At 38.9% G+C, this 20,755-nt stretch overlaps 1 protein-coding gene across 1 annotated transcript in view; it reads left to right on the top strand.

Annotated features, from left to right (window-relative positions):
* Smp_179290 (hypothetical protein) overlaps positions 1-20,755 on the top strand; it is a gene marked incomplete at its 5' end in the record, with an annotated part of 43,703 nt that overhangs the window by 10,492 nt on the left and 12,456 nt on the right. Inside the window, 10 exons of the mRNA XM_018797889.1 lie at positions 693-810; positions 1,504-1,783; positions 3,568-3,787; positions 4,963-5,240; positions 7,306-7,539; positions 9,015-9,167; positions 10,220-10,612; positions 13,147-13,762; positions 18,292-18,952; positions 20,205-20,529. Coding sequence (XP_018652886.1) covers positions 693-810; positions 1,504-1,783; positions 3,568-3,787; positions 4,963-5,240; positions 7,306-7,539; positions 9,015-9,167; positions 10,220-10,612; positions 13,147-13,762; positions 18,292-18,952; positions 20,205-20,529 — 3,278 coding nt within the window. The remainder of the gene's footprint in view (positions 1-692; positions 811-1,503; positions 1,784-3,567; positions 3,788-4,962; positions 5,241-7,305; positions 7,540-9,014; positions 9,168-10,219; positions 10,613-13,146; positions 13,763-18,291; positions 18,953-20,204; positions 20,530-20,755) is intronic.

Below are 20,755 nucleotides of genomic sequence, written 5' to 3'. Positions count from 1 at the left end.
ATGTATAGACCAATTAAGAGAACAGCTAGTCTACCACTAATCAATTGTAAAATATAAGGAATACATTTTAAAACAAAATAACAAGCTACTCATGAGTAATACAGTTGTAGTACATAAATTTAACAATGTGGCGCAAAGCCTGTTCAATAAACCCCCTTATCATATGCTCACTAGTGACTGGCTCCATGAGGTATTTCCTGGAGTTCTAGTGAGAATCAGTAACCAGTGGAGTTCAACTAGGTCTGTTGGGAGATATCAACTCACTGGAGACATTGGCGAAATGGTTGCCCTACTTCGTGGACTGGTTGAAGTTAGACATTAACACCGTTGGATGCCGACTCAGTGGTCTATCGGTTAAGTGCTCTGGCGCGAGACTGGTAGGTCCTGGGTTCGAATCTTGCTCGCGAGGCGGTACTGTGGTTGCGCACTGCCCACAATGTAGCGAAACAGCCGTCCACTGCTTCCAGGTTCTCCATGATGGTCCTGCTTCAATTGACTCATGATTTCAACTGTATATAAAAACCTATATTTACTTAATAAATTAGATTAGATCTTGAAATATTCAACTAATTAAAACTGTACATGGAATAGAATGTACATAATTATTATTCTTACTTGTGTTAATCTTTTAGTTCGATTAAATTAATAATAATTTTCTGCAAGAAAAAAGAACGTTTATTTTTTTCTTTCAGTTGAAAATTTGCATAATAATAGTAATAACAACAATCATGGTGTTCAACAGCATCAAAGAAACTGGCTAGCCGGTACAGGTTATCATAAAGAAAGACGATCACGTCAATTGAAATCCAAGTAAGTGTAGAGGGTTTCTGCTGTTGCATATATATATATTAACTAATTCACCAGGTATTTGATTATGAGCCACACTTCCAATAAGGGCTAATGATACTACACAGTTGTCCAGACTGAAGTATGTTCGACAGGGTTTGAACCTGAGAGGTAGTGCCCGGAATACGACCTCCCTAATCACCAGGCTCCCGAATGTCCTATTACGGCCGACGGTGGGGAGAGTCCACTCTCCTTTTTAAAATCCTATCATATGGCTACTGATATATAGCCACTACCAGCGCAATTCTATTCACTGCCTTTTCGTGGCATAGGTATCGTTTACGAAATCGAGAAGACGGAAAATGAGTGTCTGGCACTTAAAGTGGGTTAGTGGATACGATGGATCCACCTAGGGGATAGGTCAATCAGCGTGACTCAACACAGTTCTGCACGGATCATTTAATCTAATTTATATCCTGCTAAGAGGTACTCATTATAATCAGCTGTAGTTTCAACGCTTATACACAAAGTCTCTACAAACCTAATAAGTAACACTTGCAAAGATTATAACAAATGAATAGAATAGTGATATTATCACCTTAAGATGAAAAGACTCCTTCACATTATAACTGGAAAATGACCATTCTTTTTTTTCCACATATTTCTGCTTAAAAACTTGTTCGTTTTAACATACCCTACTTTTTACATTTTTTCAAGGCATCGTAAAAATTTAGAACATCGTGGTTCTAGTAGTAGTAGTAGTACATCGTCATCATCGTCATCGTCAAAATCTCGTATTTATGATAGATCATTCTATAACCGTGATACAATTCGACAAAGTTGGCATAATCGTTGGCATTGTTCTTCTACTAAAGAGAATAATATTCCATCAACAGTTGATAAAGATGAAAAACGTTTTCAACGTCGTATTAATAAAAGTATTATACATGCTAGATCGGAACTTATGCCTATAAACAGTCATCAACTTGGTTATGAAGTATGTATTATTTATATATTATTCTATTATTTTATAAGTTATACATATGATAATTAAAACAATTCAACTCGTCCACCAGGTACTTGAATATGCTCCATATTCTAAGTGTAAAGACTAATGATAGTACCACTCCGTCGCGTAAACCAAAGTAGATGAAGCTGGGTTTGAATCTAGGAGTTAGTGACTAAAAGTCGAACACCTTGGCTAATAACCACTGATGTACAAGAAATTTAATTCAAATCTCTAACCACTAATGAGTAGATGATTGGAATTTTGGCAATTTAGCTTGCGGAAGTTCGTTCCAACTTGACCAACAAAATATATTACTCTCTTACACTTTACACAGTGGAGTCGTGAATAGGCTCGACTGAGAAGTCTTATTCTAAGATGAAGTAGCTATCCAGTGCTTTCTAGTTTCTTGTGGTATCTCAGCTGAGATCAATCTGCAACTAAGAAAACTTACAAATTAAACAAATCCTCAGAGGAACCCCATCAATTAAACTAGATTATTTTAATGGATTGAAACACCACCACACTTTCCAAGCATTGATTCGCGCAGATTCATAGGTCGGTTCGACGCTTAATTTGGATTTTGGTAGCTGATGAATGTTACCAGGTAACACACAATATGGTAAATTCAGTTAAGATCTATACGAACCATCTATATTGGTAACTGACTAACGTTTTTATATTTTAGAATCTGAAGATATCCTAACCAGAGAAATTTCAAGGTAACAAGAATATTAAAGTGTTTTCATTCTCCACTGTTACAATATTTCACAAACATCGTGATTAACTATCATAGAGAAAAATACTAAATATTGTTTGTTTAAAATCTTAATAAGAAAAGAGTGTCTATCGGGATTTCTGGTCAGCCTACAATACTCACGAATTAAAGAACGTTCGAGCTACTCGACGATGATAGTCTTATTGCAGACTCGATAATGGCAATCGGGACGTAACATGCATACAGAACATAATAACAACTATCCGCCATCGACCGACTAATTCGATGCTCGATGATGGCTGGTATGGGAGTAGGTTTGAAGAAAGCTACGAGGGACCAAATCGCAAAATAACTTCAGTCTGTGAAAACATTGAGAATTGTACTGAGCCGTATGGACAGGTTCAGACTGCCTAATTAGAGTCTGCGTGATTACCGTAACTATTGGCTTGATATTTCGGGTCACAATGCTTAAAATCGTCTTTAATAGCGTAGCTGCATTCACTCTTCCGTTATATCCTAAGTTTCTAATCCATCTTTCCTTGAATCGTTTCTTGGCTGCCTAATCTCGATTATCTCTAATACTTCAGCATTAACAAAAAAGACTATCTGATTCTGTGGTCCCCTTGGCAATTCGGTGATAGGTTGTCCAGTAGAAAATTCTTGTCACGAACTGGTTTAAATAATATTGTTCTAAACTAGGAAATCACTAAACAACTCACTTTTCCTTTTATGGAGTTTGTAGTAAATTCTCACTAATATGACCTCGCGTCGGCGATTAGACTCACAACGTGTATGTTTCGTATCGAGGTATTTAATCGGAATCTAATGGTTTATATGTCTGATTTCAGTTAATTTTCAGTAGTAAGACCAATGCTTTTAGGTCCTGTGTTCGATTCCTGACACTGCTGTTGAGTCCCATGTTGTAAGTAAACAACTATCTGCACATTAGTGTTATTGGTCTCAATGGTTCTGCGTCAGTTTTTTTCATCCGAATGTTAATTTATGTTATCCTTTCCTTACATCTTTTTCATACACCGTTTTTGTTTTCTTTTTAAAGAATAAATCCACAGTAGGCAATCGAAATATCTCTTCAACTTACTTGGCAGATATCGAACCAATGTCTATTGATTCATCTGTCGGATTCGAACAAGTTGGGGGTCATGAAAAGCATATATTAGCATTGAAAGAAAGTATAATTCTACCGCTAATGTATCCTGAAGTGTTTTCAAAATTCAATGTAGATCCACCTCGTGGTGTGCTGTTTTCAGGACCTCCAGGTAAGTAGTAATCAGTTAAGTTTTGCATAACTGTAACTTGTTTACAATGTGCAGTTTAACTGCATTTAACGGTGTTACCCCACGTGAGAAAACTGATCCATGTAAAATCAGAGAACGGGGGTGAGATTCAAAATTGCAACCGAATAATGTAAGCATATTTCTTACACTCTCTAATTTTCGTTTAAATTAGTTAGGGCTGATGAAACTTTCATGTAAGTCCTACTCACCGCCTTCTCGTGGCGGGGGTGTCGTTTAATTGTTCATTTTTGGTATGAAGAACATAATGATGAAGTGATAACAATCAATTTTTTTGAACATGAAAGATAGAAAGGGTGGTTAGGACTACGGTTAGATCGAACATGTTGCTTATATACACAGACTAGTCTAGAATAGGTGGATTGATAAAGTTTCTAAGGTTTATAAATTGCTGATTTGCAATCATTTTGAACTATTTCACATGATTTTATGGGTGACTTTAAGGTGGGATTCCGGGGGAAGTGATGTGACCAGTGTTTACAAGATAATCAGGAATGGAACTATTAACTGATCTTTTGATAATCAGACAGACCAATGCTTGGGAATGCGTTTCAAGGGAGCTTGCTTTGTACGGCCAACATAATCTCCTATTTGCAAAAACAAGTATACGTGCTGACACACATTGATGTTGTGCAAAGCAAAATCTTCTCTTTTCACACATTCACAAATCAATGGGGGACTAGTAGGGATAATTCGAAATCCAATAGAATAAAATACTTTATTTTCAAAGAATTCAAAAGTCTATTTTCCTCAGGATCTCTGCCGTTGTATCTTTTTTAAACTGAATATTCATGGAGAGGATCTCCTCTGGCTCTGTAGACTTTTTTATTATTTATTACTACTCATTGTGTTCAGAAGACCGCAGTTTATCGTCCACTCAGTCAGTCAATCAGTCAGCTACAACGTAGGACCAGGCACACATATGCATCGGTCCAAGTTGCCATACCTCGTTATTGTCCACTACCCCGAATTCTATTCCGAATCGCAGAACAATTCTGTAGTTGAGAAATTAGTCGTCAGAAGTAGTTATTTTCGTCATTAAAACGCATTCACATGTCTATTTCTTTTGATTAAATATGATCATGCATATAAGCCCACATAAACTATTCTGAATATTTTTAAACTATACTTTTCCTTAGGTACCGGTAAAACACTGTTAGCCAGAGCTCTTGCAAATGAATGCAGTCGTTTAGCTCAAGGTAGCAATAATAGTACTACTACTACTACTACTACCACCGTTAAACACTGTCGTCCTATTGCGTTTTTTATGCGTAAAGGAGCAGATTGTTTATCTAAATGGGTTGGTGAATCTGAACGTCAACTAAGATTATTATTTGATCAAGCATATCGAATGCGTCCTTCTGTAATTTTTTTCGATGAAATTGATGGTTTAGCTCCTGTTCGTTCTTCAAAACAAGTAAGTTCGTAGTTGATTTTCCATAGGTCTTTAAGAATCTGTAAACTTAGCAGTTGACATTCATTTAGTATTGTTTGTTTGAATCTTCCCATCGATGTGTTAGGACTGCAACTGGTCAGTCTCTTATTGGCATATGTGCATACTATGCGTATTGCCTCGATATAGCCTTAATTCACAAGCATGGTAAGCAGAGATGGATTGTTGACAGTCAAATAGTTTTCAAAAGCCTTTTGTACCAATAAAAGTTTTCTGTTTGCTAGTGATTAATTTTAGAAGTAGTTTTCGGTCCCAGGCCCGGGTAAAGAAGGAGGGTTGGGCATGGGTTTAGCGATTGACTACAGTGCAAAGTCATGCATGGAGGACATCTGATAGATGCATTTCCAGTAGGGACCGGAGTCAGACAAGGCTGTCTACTCTCCCCATTCCTCTTCCTTCTAGTGATTGACTGGATTATGAAGAATTCGACATCTGACGGGAAATACGGAATACAATGGACAGCTCAGAATCAATTAGATGATTTGGACTTCGCAGATGACCTAGCCCTCCTCTCTCATACACACGAACAAATGCAGATGAAGACAGCAAATGTAGCAGCAGCCTCCGCATCGATAGGCCTCCACATTCACAAAGGAAAAAGCAAGATTCTCAAATGCAACACGGAGAACACCAACCCAATCACACTTGATGGCGAAACTCTGGAAGAGGTGGAAACATTCAAGTACCTGGGAAGCATCGTTGATATAAAAGTAGGATCAGATACAGATGTAAAGGCAAGGATTGGCAAAGCAAGGGCAGCATTTTTACAACTGAAGAACATATGGAACTCAAAACAACTCTCAACCAATTTCAAGGTCAGAATCTTTAATACGAACGTCAAGACAGTCCTACTGTATGGAGCTGAAACGTGGAGAACTACTACGACCATCATCAGGAAGGTACAAGTATTTATAAATAGTTGTCTACGCAAAATACTCAACACCCACTGGCCGAATACTATTAGCAACAACGTTTTATGTGAGAGCACGAACCAGCTTCAAGCTGAAGAGGAAATTAGGAAAAGACGTTGGAAGTGGATCGTACATACATTAAGGAAATCACCAATGTGCATCACGACTCAATCCCTAACTTGGAATCCGGAAGGGAAGCGGAAAAGAGGAAGGCCAAAGAACTCACTACGCCGGGAAATAGAAGCCGATATGAAAAGGATGAATGTTAACTGGAAAGAACTGGAAAGGAAGGCTCAGGACGGAGTTGGATGGAGAATGCTGGTGAGCGGCCTATGCTCCTCGACGAGGGGTAACAGGCGTAAGTAAGTAAGTAAGTTTTCGGAGTTTCTCTGAAAATTTGTGACTAGTTGACTTTAACTTTATCGCATGTAAGGCACTAAGATGCCTGTGCAAGATCGCAAGCTGAGTTAAATTGGAAATCTAAACCATTAGGTGGCGATTCAATGGTCTGAAGATCAAGCACTTACCATGAAACCTAAAAGGCCCTGGCTTCGATTTCTGATGTAGGGTCGTATACGACTGAGAATTATTGTACTAGCGTGAAACAACTGTCCAGTGCTTCCTGGTTTTCAATGGTTGTCTAACTAGAACCCAGTCAATTATGTAAACTATAAAATTCACCAATCTTCGTTATCCCTTCCCTTCATACTAAAAATTCTAAATGTTTTATCATCATAAAATGCCACTTTGAATAACTTAGTCGTGTTTTACTTATTTCGTTCTCGATGGTTGTCAAATCTGATGATGATGATATATGTACATATATCAAGTAAGAGTAGCACGTTTCAGTTGGTATCTGTCAATTCATCACGATAGAGTTGGTCTTAATTACAGTCTTAACACATACATGGTTGATAAAAAGCTATTCCTGGTGCTCATATTCTAGTTGACCGGTATGTATGTCACAAGAAACGACATTAAGTAGTTTAACATAAACTAGCTAATGACTGAATAGTTAAGAAAATCTTTTTTTTTTTCTAGGTTTATTATGATTGTTGGAAGTAGAATTGATGTTCTTTTACACTTTTCTGTCTCGATTCCTCTCCTATTTTTATAAGGATCAAATTCACTCCAGCATTGTTTCCACTCTTCTCAGTTTAATGGATGGTTTAGATAATCGTGCTGAAGTTGTAATTATTGGTGCAACAAATAGACCAGATGCTATTGATCCAGCCTTACGACGTCCTGGACGGTTTGATCGTGAATTCGTATTTACATTACCAACAGAAGTAGTTAGACGTCGTATTCTCGATGTGATCACCGCAAAATGGGATCCAAAACCAGATTCATTAGTAAGTTCACTTTTTGAGTAGAGGTGAGATAGGATGGAACGGAGGCAATGATTGTATGCATAAGAAATCAAGGTGTTGCTCAACTAAGACAGTAGGTTATGATCGCCGCAATTTTTGAAGGTCCCTGGTTCGATTTCTGGTTGTGTTATGTATACGTTCTGCTGAAGGATCTCCATACTAGGACGAAACAGCTGTCCACTATTCATTGATTCTCAATGTTACCCTAATTGAGATCAATCCATAACGTATAAATATTAGATTATTGGTTGTTCAGCTTCTATTTTATCTTTGTTTATTACAGTTGACACTAATAGCCTAGAACGATTCTAGAAGTGGCCTTGAAATTAACCGGTCAGCTGTCAGCCAGTTAGAATACAGCTGTTGTAAACTAATTTCATATTTCAAAATAAAAAGAATAAAATTCCATAAAATCTAGAGTTTTAGAATTTTAAGGTGTTATAGCTTAACCCTAACTGTACCCCAAAACTCAAAATTCATGTTGTATAGCCAGCTTATGTATCACAAAGAAGGATAAAATCGTAAGGGATATAGAATTTTAACATGATCTTTTCTTTCCATAAAGACGTATTATCTCTAATAAACTCCTTTCTTCAACCTCATCTCTGAAGTGTACATCTCCTCACGTCGTTCGCTGCCCGTAGTTACATATGATACTATTTGTTAATAATCTAGAAATCTATAAGTGATCGACGACACTATATCTTCATGAAAATTAACCAAAATACAAAATCTAATGAAAAAAAATAGTGGTTTCTAGTGGCAGATTAGATTTATTTATTTAAACACATAAATATTGGTACAGAGGCACCGAATACATTAGCGCCACACTTCATTCGATTTGTGTGAGGGCTTGAATACTACTCGGGCGCCCAAACTAAAGCAGGTGGTTTTCTTAGGAGGCCACTGGCTGAACCTCTCACCTATAGGTCTAGTCCGCAAGGCAGTGGAGCAACATCAGGCGATGCAGCTCCATAGTAGGCGATGACCCACGATTGGTTCATACGCTATTTATTCCCTCAGGATCTTGGAGCTCATATGCAACATTGGTTTGGAATCAAGGTTTCCCAACTCCCCTAGATGGATTCTCTACATCCACGAATCCGGACATTCGCTTTTCGTCCTCTCAATTTTGCAAGCAACACTTCCACCACGAGAAGGCAGTGAGTAGGACTTCTCTGTCAGTGACTGTATACGCGTGGCCATGTGAGAGCATTTCGAGAGGGAGAGCGGACTCTCCCCACCTACGTCCGTACCAGGGAATTTGAGGGTCCAGACTAGATGTGATTACAGTTTGAATAATCTTTCTTCACACTAACAATCGCCATTTTCACTCTGATCATTTCTGTTCGTTTTAGGGCCTCCACAGTATAATTAAGTTCTGCTCAAATTCCATACATTGCTTTTGTTCATTTGTTTGTTTCTTTTTACTTCTTATTTTTTTCTTTTTCAATAAGTTACTTGATCAAATTGCTGCAGTAACAATCAATTTCTCCGGTGCTGATCTTAAAGCATTAACTACAGAAGCATGTTTATGCTGTCTACGTCGATGTTATCCTCAAGTTTATAGTAGTCAAGTGAAATTAGCTTTGGAACATAAATATTTAGTGGTAAGTTGTTCTTTCTTTTTTGGTCGATGAATGAATTACTATGTTTCTATATGTAAGTATCTTGTTTCCCACGATGATACAATGTTAGTTCGAAGTATATTTTGAACTCAATTAATCATGACTGAAGTTCCCCAAGCGAACAGCTTAAGAATTTCTCAATGATCATGATTCAAAGATGACTTTATTGAGTTATTCGACTTTTCATTTGTATTATTGGCGAGACTATAATTTATGGATGAGCTAATCAGAAGCGTTTGAGGAATTTCAAGGTCACGGCGTCTATTTCAGTACCTGATGCTTATGTACGGTCGGTTTACAGAAAATTTTAGAGAAGACTTGACAATTAAGCGGCTACAACAAATGAAACTACTAAGAAGTTCCTGTATTTGTAATTACGAGTATTAAATGACTTGTAGACCTTGTGCAGACTACCGTGATGTTGTCCTTCGATGTAATATATATTAAAGGAAGACATTTGCTAGAATAAGAACCCTTATTGCTCGATCCAGATTGAGACTAAGGCATATTATAATGATTATCGCCAGCTGTGTAATAAAAGCACCAGTAACATTGGCTGCAATAATCGCAGATGTTACTAAAGCTTCGGCTGTGCAGTAGTATGAGTATTGTAGGGAGATATCTATAATAAAAATGATAAACTTACACAACCGGAGTACAAACAAACAATATTGAAGCTATGTGGTCGAGGCTGTGGGAGTTTTTATGACCTTATCATGGCTCCAGAGACCGACTATTATGGAGCCATATGGATGAGTTCCTCTACCTAATGCATTACAATTTTTGAACCTTTGAACCTTTTTCTAACCTTGACAAGTTTATGGACCATGTAAAAGAAGTTTATCCACTTTAATTATTTGGTTTTGTATAATGTATTTTTACTCTATGCTGACTGTTTACTGATTGGCTAACATTTCTCAAGGTCACTTAATATTCGTTCAAAGGTCATCCATAAATTATAGTCTCGCCGTATTATTTATTCTTCCTTTCCTTTTTTTTTTTTATCTTTTTTTTGTTCTGTTTATTTTCAAAAGGTCTCTCATTCTGATTGGTTTGAAGCATTACAAATTGTTCATGCATCAAGTGAACGTTTTGATAATGATATATCAACTTCTAATTTAACACCATCAACAAATGCATTGGCTGCTACAATACGTACACCATTATCACCAATATTAGATAAATTATTATCACGTCATGTAAATAAAATTGTAAATTATATAACCCGAATATTATTATTGACAAATTCCAGAAGATTCGATTCTTTGAGTAATAATAATAAAGAACCATCCATATTATCATCACCATCAACAGGCAATGTATATGATAATGTTTCATCATGTATTATCAAATCGAAATTATTTATTCATGGTAATATATCAGAGATTATTATGAATGCTGTATGGCATAAATTAGAAGCATTAAATGTAAGTGACAATCATTTGTATATTGTTTTCTATGCGTTTAATAATGATACTGAAGCTAAGAGATGAATGATGTAGAATGAATACCTCGTTTAGTTCATAGTTGAATTTCTAGAAAAATGTACATTTTTCGTGTACATGAACACCTCCCAGTCAGTCAGCTACAACGTAGGACCAGGCGCATACGTGCATCGGTCCAAGTTGTCATACCTCATTACCACAACATGATGAACACCAAATTCATAGTAGTTAATTTAATGGTGGTAATATATAAAAGAAAGGTTATATATAAGGATATAGTACAAGAAGAAACATATGAAGCAATTTAAATCTCATGGTTTAAGGGAAGATAAAGAGTGTTTACACCTACGCCATTGTAATAGATTCTGAGCCATATCACAAAGTGTGTTCTTGGAATCTGCTTTTGGCTTTCTCTTCATTAAGTTCACCTCTAATGGGTCTTCTTAATGTGGTTTTTCTGCATCGGTTAAGGCGCAAGCAAATGTGTGCTCGTATTAGAGCATGATTAGAGTCTAAACATGTATTTCAGAACGAGCGAAAGTCTTCTATCGAGCTTCTCCATTGATGACTGATGGCAATATGGTCTATTTGAGTCCATTGTTGGTTTGGTGCAAGTGATCGTCATGTAAGACCATGTCTCCTTATGCTTAAAATTAGTGTTTGCTAAAACAAGGAAGAGCAGCTGGTCCAGATGGATTGGTTCCAGATGCCTTTAAATATGGTCGTCCAATTTTAGCGATTAGGTTGACCAATGTTTTAGCTAAAGTCTGGGGAGTTGCACGTGATCCCATCTTACTGGTCACAATCACTGATTGTCCCAATATATAAGAAGGGGTCAAAATCAACCTGTAATAGCCATAGAGAGATCAGTTTGACTAATATAGCATCTAAAATGCTAGCCTCAATAATTATGAGGCGCCTAACTAAGACTCGTGAACGTTAAACACAAGAAATTAGGTTGACTTCAGACCTGGTCGTGGCTGCATCGACCACATATTCACTATTCATCAGGTTTTAGAACACAAGCATGCTTATGGGCGTTAGGCAGCGATAGTTTTTCTTGTCTTAAAATCAGCATTTGACTCTGTAGACCGAGAGGTTCTGTGGCAGTGTCTGTCATTGAAAGGTGTACCTGAGAAGTACATAAACCTTGTGAAGGCTCTTTACTCGGACACTACCAGTCGGGTCAGCGCTTATGGAGAACTGTCATCTGATTTTACAACATCAAGTGGTGTCAAGCAAGACTGTCCACTATCTCCATTTTTGTTTAACTTCATCATAGAGCTACCGCTGGAAATAACTCTCTCGTCAACTGAATTTTCAGGAATCGATCTCCTATCCGCAGGTTCACTTATCGACTTAGAATACGCAGATGACATAATCCTGTTTTCTGAAGACTGAAAGAATGAAGAGTCTTTTGATAGCACTGAGTAACAATGCAAGGATGTTCGGGGTTCGTTTCTCTCCCTCTAAATGTAAATTGTTGCTCCAGGACTGGTCTGCGTCAACACCTGAACTAAGGATAGGGACTGAAGTAGTCAAACGCGTCGACAACTTCAGTTACCTTGAAAATCCAATCAGTCCTAATGGGTTGGTGTCTGACGAAATCTCTGCATGGATTCAAAAGGCTCGTTTGGCTCTTGTTAACTTACATCACCTATGGCGAAGTCGACATATCTGTCTATCAAGTAAGGGACGAGTATACTGTTCAGCAGTTCGCTCTGTTCTACTTTACGGCTGTGAAACGTGGGCATTAAGAGTAGAAGATACTCACAAGTTACTAGTATTTGACCACAGATGCCTTAGAAATATTGCTCGCATCTACTGGGATCACCAGGTAAGTAATAGTGGGGTTAGACACAGGGTATTAGTTGATGAGGTCATGAATCTTCATCGATTGAGATGGTTGGGCCACGTGTTACGTATGCCTGAACACCGATTAGCATGACACGTAATGCTGACTAGTGTTGAAGACGGATGGAAGAAAGTTAGGGGCGGCCGAACCAAAACGTGGCATCAGTCCTTGAAGTCACTGACTTCTAGTCTGAGCCATGTTGGTAGATGCAGACTACCTGGTTGCGGTCCGTGTGACTATCGTAACCAATGGTTGGAGACTCTAGGTGACATGACTCAGAATCGATCACAATGGCGTAGGTGTATACACTCCTTGTCTTGCTTTGAACCGTGGGATTAAAATTGATTTATACATTTCTTTCTTGATCTTGTTGTGGTAATGAGGTATGGCAACTTGGACCGATGAACATATGTGCCTGGTCCTATGTTGTAGCTGACTAACTGATTATCACCAAGCTATTCAGGTCATTTTCTTCATGTTACATTGATAATTCAAAGTGTTGTTCACGTCTTAAGTTGTTTACCATATATATATATATATATATATATATATATATATATATATATATAGTGTAGTTGTATGTATTTGTTTTTCTCCCTATACATCACTTTTTACTATCTTTTCTCCTCCTCCTATTTCTTCTTCTTATTTAAAAACTAAGGTATTCACATTAAATTTAGCTAATCTATATGCATTTCCTACAAGTCTTGGAATATGTCCAGAAGCAGCTATTGCACAAATTATCACATCTATACGACGTATATTAAATAATACATCTATAACAACATTTAATATGAAATGTCAATCCATCAATGGAATTGTTATTGTTTATATACCATCGATTGATATACTTTTTCAAAGTTTACCACAATTAACTACTACTTATCTTATTGATAGATTAAATGCATTAATAGATGAAATTAATGGTGAATTAAATTATATTCCTTTAACATTGATTAATTCTGATCCTTTGGAAGGATCTTTAAACAACAACAACAATAATAATCGATTACATTATGCTACTATGAAACATTCACGTCGATTAATTCTTATTGGAACATGTACACAATCACAACAACAATATTCAAGTTGTTTCCCTCCTAGAATTGTTCCACCTATTAATATGGAGAAATGTAATTCACCTATAAAACAGTGTAATACTGCTACTACTACTACTACTAATAATAATAGTAATAATTATAATAATAATACGAATACGAATACAACACATGATCATTGTGTATCAATATTTCCTAATTTAATTGGAAAATCAAATGGTAATGATTGTCTCTAAAACATTTTTTTTATTTATTGAAAATAAATCCCTTTTTTTATGAGTTAATTCATTGACGAGGATGGTACTAGGTAAGGATGGCAAATTGATTGATGATGTAGTGAAACTTTATCATTTGAGATGGCTGGGACACGTATGTTCAACCACCAACTGCCCCGACGTGCGATGTTTTATGGTGTAGGAGTAGGTTGGAAGAAAGCTAGGGGCGGCCAGATCAAAACGTGACACAAATCCATGAAGTCGCTGACAAGCGAACTGAGCCATGTTGGTAGGTGTAAACTACCTGGTTGAGATCCGCGAGTTGATAGCAATCGATAGTTAGAGACCTTGAATGTTTATTTATTTATTTATTTAAACACATATATATTGGTACAAAAGGGCACCAGATACATATGCGCCACACAAAATAATGAAAGTAAGAAGAGAAGGGATGAAAAGATAAGGCGGACTAAGTTTTTAAATTACCTTATAAATTTCTTTTTATTCCACTAATCCATATTTTCTTCTTGAATCGTATTTTGATTACCTAATCTTCTCTATTATAACTAATTCTGGTAATACCTCTACCACCCTCGACAGTTTAATCACACTGTACTAATGAAGTATTTATTTATTTATTATTTATTTATTTAAACACATATATATTGGTACAAAAGGGCACCAGATACATATGCGCCACACAAAATAATGAAAGTAGGAAGAGAAGGGATGAAAAGATAAGGCGGACTAAAATGTACAACCAGAAGACTCTTTCAGTTAAGAAAGTTAGAACCACTCTTTATGTAGAAAGTAAAAGAAGGTTGCAGCAGGATCGCCACTGGCTTCTATTCTGAGCCATATCCGATAACGTCTCTAGCCACTGTGTTGCACCATCTCTCGGACCCCAGCTGGGGAGTCATGAAGGACCAACAGCAGCTAGCCCTTTGCAGCTCTCTTTCATGCCACGACACCATGTCATACACTGACCACCTCTCCGCTTTTTCCAACCAGTCCCAGAGTCGGCAAATAATGCACGACGTGGAATTCTCTGAAACGACATTTGTAGAACATGTTCAAGTCACCGAAGTCGGTGTTTCAAGATGGTGACACCAATTGAATTATCGTCTCTGCGCCCGAACACACGATGCCGAACCTCTGCATTACTAACATGGTGTTGCCACTGAATGTCAGCAATCCCTCGGAGACAACGATGATCGAACACAGAGAGACGTCTAACATCCTCAACTCGGAGAGGTCAGGTTTCACAAGCATAGACCAAAACTGCTCTCACCGACGCGTTGTAGATCCGACCTTTTACAGCCAGACTAACATCACGAAGGCGCCAAAGATGGCCCAGATTGGCATAAGCCGCTCTGGCTTTCCTTATACGTGCATCAATCTCATCACTCACGCCACCACCAACACTTATATAGCTACCTAGATACACGAACTTCTCAACTACTTCAATCTGCTCACCATCCATGGTGAGTACAGGATGAGAATCCTGCCAGTCTTGTAGGAGTACTTTGCACTTGGAGGGTGCAAAGCACATGCCGTACCTGCGGACACTGATTGCCAACTGACTAAGTGCGGATTGCATTCCTTGGGCATTATCGCACAGTAAGACAATATCATCCGCATACTCAAGGTCGAGAAGTCGTTCTCCAGGCAGCAGATCCACACCGCCATTACTTACATCCATCAGAGCTGTTTCCAGGATGTCGTCGATGGCAAAGTTGAAGAGGAATGGTGAGATCGGGCAACCCTGCCTAACCCCACTGCTCGAATGAAACAAGGGAGAAAGGTGGTTGTATGCCCTCACTCTGCCTGAGGTGTACGTATACAGGGCCTTTAAGATGTTAATGAATTTCTCAGGCACACCCTTCTTCAATAGACAATCCCAGAGAACAGTCCTGTCCAACGAATCGAAGGCAGCCCTGATATCAAGAAACACCACGATTGTTGGCCTGCGATAAGTATGACGGTGTTCTAACATTTGGCGGAGGGTGAAGATGTGATCAATGCATCCTCGACCAGAACGAAAACCAGCCTGCTCCTCGCGAGTCAATCGTTCTCGGGTTTTAAACAACCTACGAAGAATGACAGAAGCCAATAGTTTGGACGCAATCGGAAGTAGACTTATCCCCCGATAGTTATTACAGGAACAACGTGAACCCTTTTTAAAGATAGGGACCACTATCGACTCATTCCATGATGTTGGAACACTTTCTTCCTCCCAAACCTTTGCAAACAACACAGTCAGTTCCTTAGCCAGAAAGTCACCACCATCTTTAAAAAGAGCCGGAGGTAAGTCATCTGGGCCCGGTGATTTGTAACGTTCCAAGAGTTGGAGTTCCTTACGGACTTCCGCCTCGTTTGGTGGATCAGTCGTCACCGGCCATGGGGGGCAGGACAAACTGGTCGATGTTGCCGGAGCAGCAGGCCAGTTGAACTGCCCTTCGAAAAATTCAGCCCATCGTCCAAGACGTCGAGAGATGTTGGTGATTGGCATCCCGTCATCCTCGTAGATTGTTTCACTCACACCAGACTTCTTGCTGCCAGTGGCTCGGATGAGTTGGAAGAGCTTCCGGCAGTTACCAGATGCAGCTGCTGCTTCCATCTCATTAGCACGCTCCGACCACCAGGCTTCTCGGTCCTTACGCAAGCTTTGCCCGATTTCACTACGCAACAGCCTTCGTTTGTGGTCATACTCACGGTCACCCGGAGTAGACCGACGGGCTTCCATCAGTTGTAAGGAGCCAGAAGTAACCCAGTGCTTGTAAGCGGGACGTTTCGCGAAGCCGCAAGCGGCTTTACTCGCCATTTTCATGGCGTCGTGAAGATGTAACCAATGCTCATCTATACTTTTCGGTGGGATGGTAGCTAGCCTAGAAGCTAGCTCCGCTCGATACTTACTTGCAACAGAAGTTGCAGCCAGTTTACTAACATCGATCCGTTGGTGGTGGTCAATCCTTCGGCCACTAAAAAGTAAGGTGAGATTGGCGCAGACCAGGGCATGATCAGACTCCAGATAGGTACTCCAAAAGGAGCGGCAGTCTTGTACACAACCACGCCAGCGGTAGCTGATCGCGATGTGATCAATCTGAGTCCAGGCTTGGGATGCAGAGGGAGGACGCCAGGTAGCACACCGGCGATGACTGTGCCGGAAGTTAGTGCTGGCCAGAAACAGGTTGTGGTCTGTGCACAGTTGCAGCAAACGGTCCCCGTTATCTGTCCTGCGACCAACAAGTCCCCATCGACCACCTAAACGACTCTCTTCTGTGCCTAGACGCCCGACCTGTGCATTCAAGTCTCCGGCTAGTACTACAATATCTGTCGAACGCGCTTTCTGGAGAAGAACTGTTAACTGATGGTAAAACTCATCCTTGATTGCATCCGGGCTGCAATCTGTCGGGGCATAGGCGGAGATGACGAAAAGACACCGTTTCTCACGCCGATTTCTTCTCACTTTGATGGAACTTTCTAATCTAACAGCACATAACCGACTGTTGATGGGGATCCAATCGATTAGTGCTAGTGACTGGTTCCATGAGGTATGTGCTGGCGTTCTAGTGGGAAGCAGTTACCAGTGGAATTCAACCAGGTCTGTTGGAAGATATCAACTCACTGAAGACATTGATTAAACAGTTGCTCAATTTCGTGGATTGGTTGAAGTTAGACATTAACACCGTTGGATGCCGGCCAGATTAGTGGTTTAGAGGTTGAGCGCTCGCGTGAGAGACTGACAGATCCTGAGTTATAATCTCACGATGCGGGATCGTGGATGCGCACTGATGAGGACTCCTACAATAGGACGAAACGGCTATCCAGTACTTTCAGGTTTTCCATGGTTTTTTATTGAGTGCTGTAAGAGGTATGAGGGAAGTTATCACTTCCCGGTTGCCCACACCGTAGAAGGGTTCTTCTAGAGGTACCTGAAAAGGAAATCGGGTTAGAAGTGGTCTTAATGACTTGAGAGCGTGACCGCGGTGACCAAGGGACAACTGCTTGAGGTCGGTCACACACGACATTTTTGTGGGTAGTTTTTGTGTTAGCTCCGTTCTTTAAAGGACCTTACCGTCGGAGACGGATATCCGTGGGATAAGGCGAGGTGTGCATTTTTAGAGTCGACCTTTTCAAACCCCACCCCTCCTTGTGGAAAGGCAGCATCGCTGTTATGCTGGCTGTCTGAAGGAAACACCTTACTGCCGTCACATCTCTGTACAGTCAGGAGTACGACTTCGCCTTCGGACCTTGGGTTTGCTGCTTTTAGTCTTACCGCTCTTCAACCGACCTGTCTGGCATGGTAAAACCCTGAGTAACAATTGTTTCAACCAGTATAGCTCAATTGGTTCGTCACGATAGGCAAGCCCGACCACCACGTCAAGGTAGCAGCAACGGTGGTCTGTCTTCAATCGACTCATGATTTCAACTATATAAAATAACAACTGATAGTAAAAATGGATATTATACATTATATAGGAATATATAAATATCATACCTTATTTATGCTTTACTCATTTCTTATTTTAGATGTACAGTGTCGAGGAGTTACCAGTGATATAAATCTCATTGATAAATGTATAACATCATCACATTCATTGCATTTAAGATCTTCACCTTCTTCAATTGTCCCCACTACAATGCATAATAATAATAATGACAATAATAATAATAATAATGGTACTACTACTACTACTACTACTACTACTACTGTTGGATCAAATGAACACTTAATGAAATATACATATGATCATAATTTAAATCGTATTAACTTTCAATTTACTATTCAATTACCAGAATGTCAGAAATCATCATTCATCAATACAGATAATCATAATAATAAAGGGAATACTACTTATAATACTACTAATATTCATGATCCTTGTAATCCTCCTAATAATAAAGGGAATACTACTCATACTCATGATCCTAGTAATCCTCATCATTCTATATTAGATTACACAGATATAGATAATGATTCATTATTATGTAATCCATTACATATAAATCATATATTATATAAAATATTTAATCATAATCATACAGAATTTATTCATTTAGAATTACCTAATAAAGAAGATAGATTATTATTTTTTACATCAGTTATAATTAAATGGCCACAATTAACATTAATAGAATTATTAGATATACGTAATAATAAATCTATACAACAATTATCTGATATACAAATGTAAGTTGATTATACTTTGGTTTTGTTTTGTTCGGCTGAGAGTGAGGAGAGTTTGCTCTCTATCTCTCTCTCGAAATGCTATCACAAAGCGACGCGTATATAGCCTCTGTCAGGGAAGTCCTACTCACTGCCTTCTCGTGGCGGGGGTGTTGTTTACGAAAGTGAGAGGACGAAAAGCGAATGTCCGGCGCTTTAACCGGGTTGGTGGACACGAAAGGTTCACCCTGAATCCAAACCAATGGTGCACATGGGTTCCAGTATCCTGAGGGAACAAATGTTGTATGAATCAATCGTTGATCACCGGCTACCATGGGACTGCATCTCCTCACGATGCTCCACTGCCTTGTGGATCAGACCTTTAGGTCAAAGGCTCCGGGTGTGGCCGCCTAAGAAAACCACCTGTTTCGGTTTGGGTACCCGGGCAGTATCACAGCCCTCACACAAATCAAATGAGATTTGTGTGGCGCATGTATTACTGGTGTCCCTTTGTATCAATATTTATGTTTAAATAAATAAAATAATGTGGAATTTTCCTCTGCCTTTGAATAATTGTATCGGTTTTTTGTTTAAATATATGTTATCTGAGTCCAAGTGTAATGAACGAGAACTGAAGTGAAGTTCTGTGGATGCCGTTTTGGGGCCGGAAGTGGAGTCATTTGTTGATGCTATTCGGTGCATAAAGGATAAGTTGAGCGCAGTATTCTATCAGGGTGGTGTTGGGTGTAACAGTGTCTGTCGACGGCGAGATGTGGGACGTCAACAGAGCTACGGAGGTTAGCGCGCCAGTGGACTCGACATATCGACAGGGAGCGTGGCGCAGACTGCGACAAGAAAGAAATTGGCACGGCGAGCAGAACAATTGAAGAAGGGGGCGATTGGTGGATACTAATAATGTTGACAGATTTAAGTAGTATGTAACGTCAATCAGAAGTGGAATGCCTAACAGATTGGCCTAACTATTAAACCACATCTCTACGTGATGATAGATAACTATATGAGTATCTAAAATATCTTAACAAATAATTCCATTAGTAAAAGCCTGATACACTTTTCACACCCTTGTTGGAATTTGAACAGCCTCCAACAACCAACCCAATTCAACCACCGAGAGCCGATAAAAACTCTTTAGTTTAATATTTTGCTTAAACTATGTCGCATACAATCTACCAATATTATAAATATTTATTCATCCATCAACACATTGACTTATTTTTCCTTCCTCCCTTTTTTTAATTTTTTTACTTTGTTACAGACCTACTCCACAACCAGCTGTTGAAAAAGATGATGATGAAGTTTCAGGAAAGTACAAAAAAGATCATTATCCAGTAAATCTTTCCCCTGAAGAATTAGCTATTATTGAATCTAGGGAAATGCAATTATTTCGTCGTCTTCGACAAATTCTACGTAGAGTTGTTGCACATTTAGCAAGTTTTCGTCGTTTTGCCGTATTCACTAGACCAGTTCAATTAGATGAAGCACCAGATTATTATGATGTTATTAAACAACCAATTGATTTAGGTCTTATACGTGATAAAATTGATTCACATCAATATACGAATGTAACTGATTTCATGAAGGTAATTCTGAGTGTTTCTTGTTTTTTATAGTTGAAAGCATGAGTCAATTGAAGCTACATCACCATGGAAAACCTGCAACATTGGACAGCCGTTTCACACGATTAGAGGACGTCGAATATTCGGGTTCGTGCACTCTACTATTCATAATTCAAGTCTGAGAACTGACTTACTCATAGGAAATCAATAGACTTGAATGTGAACTTAGAAAATGAAACTTTGACATAGG

Source organism: Schistosoma mansoni, chromosome 6 (genome assembly GCF_000237925.1).
Source record: "Schistosoma mansoni strain Puerto Rico chromosome 6, complete genome".
Lineage (NCBI taxonomy): Eukaryota > Metazoa > Platyhelminthes > Trematoda > Strigeidida > Schistosomatidae > Schistosoma > Schistosoma mansoni.
Note: the sequence above shows the minus strand (reverse complement) of the source record. Positions and strands in the feature narration are given on the sequence as shown.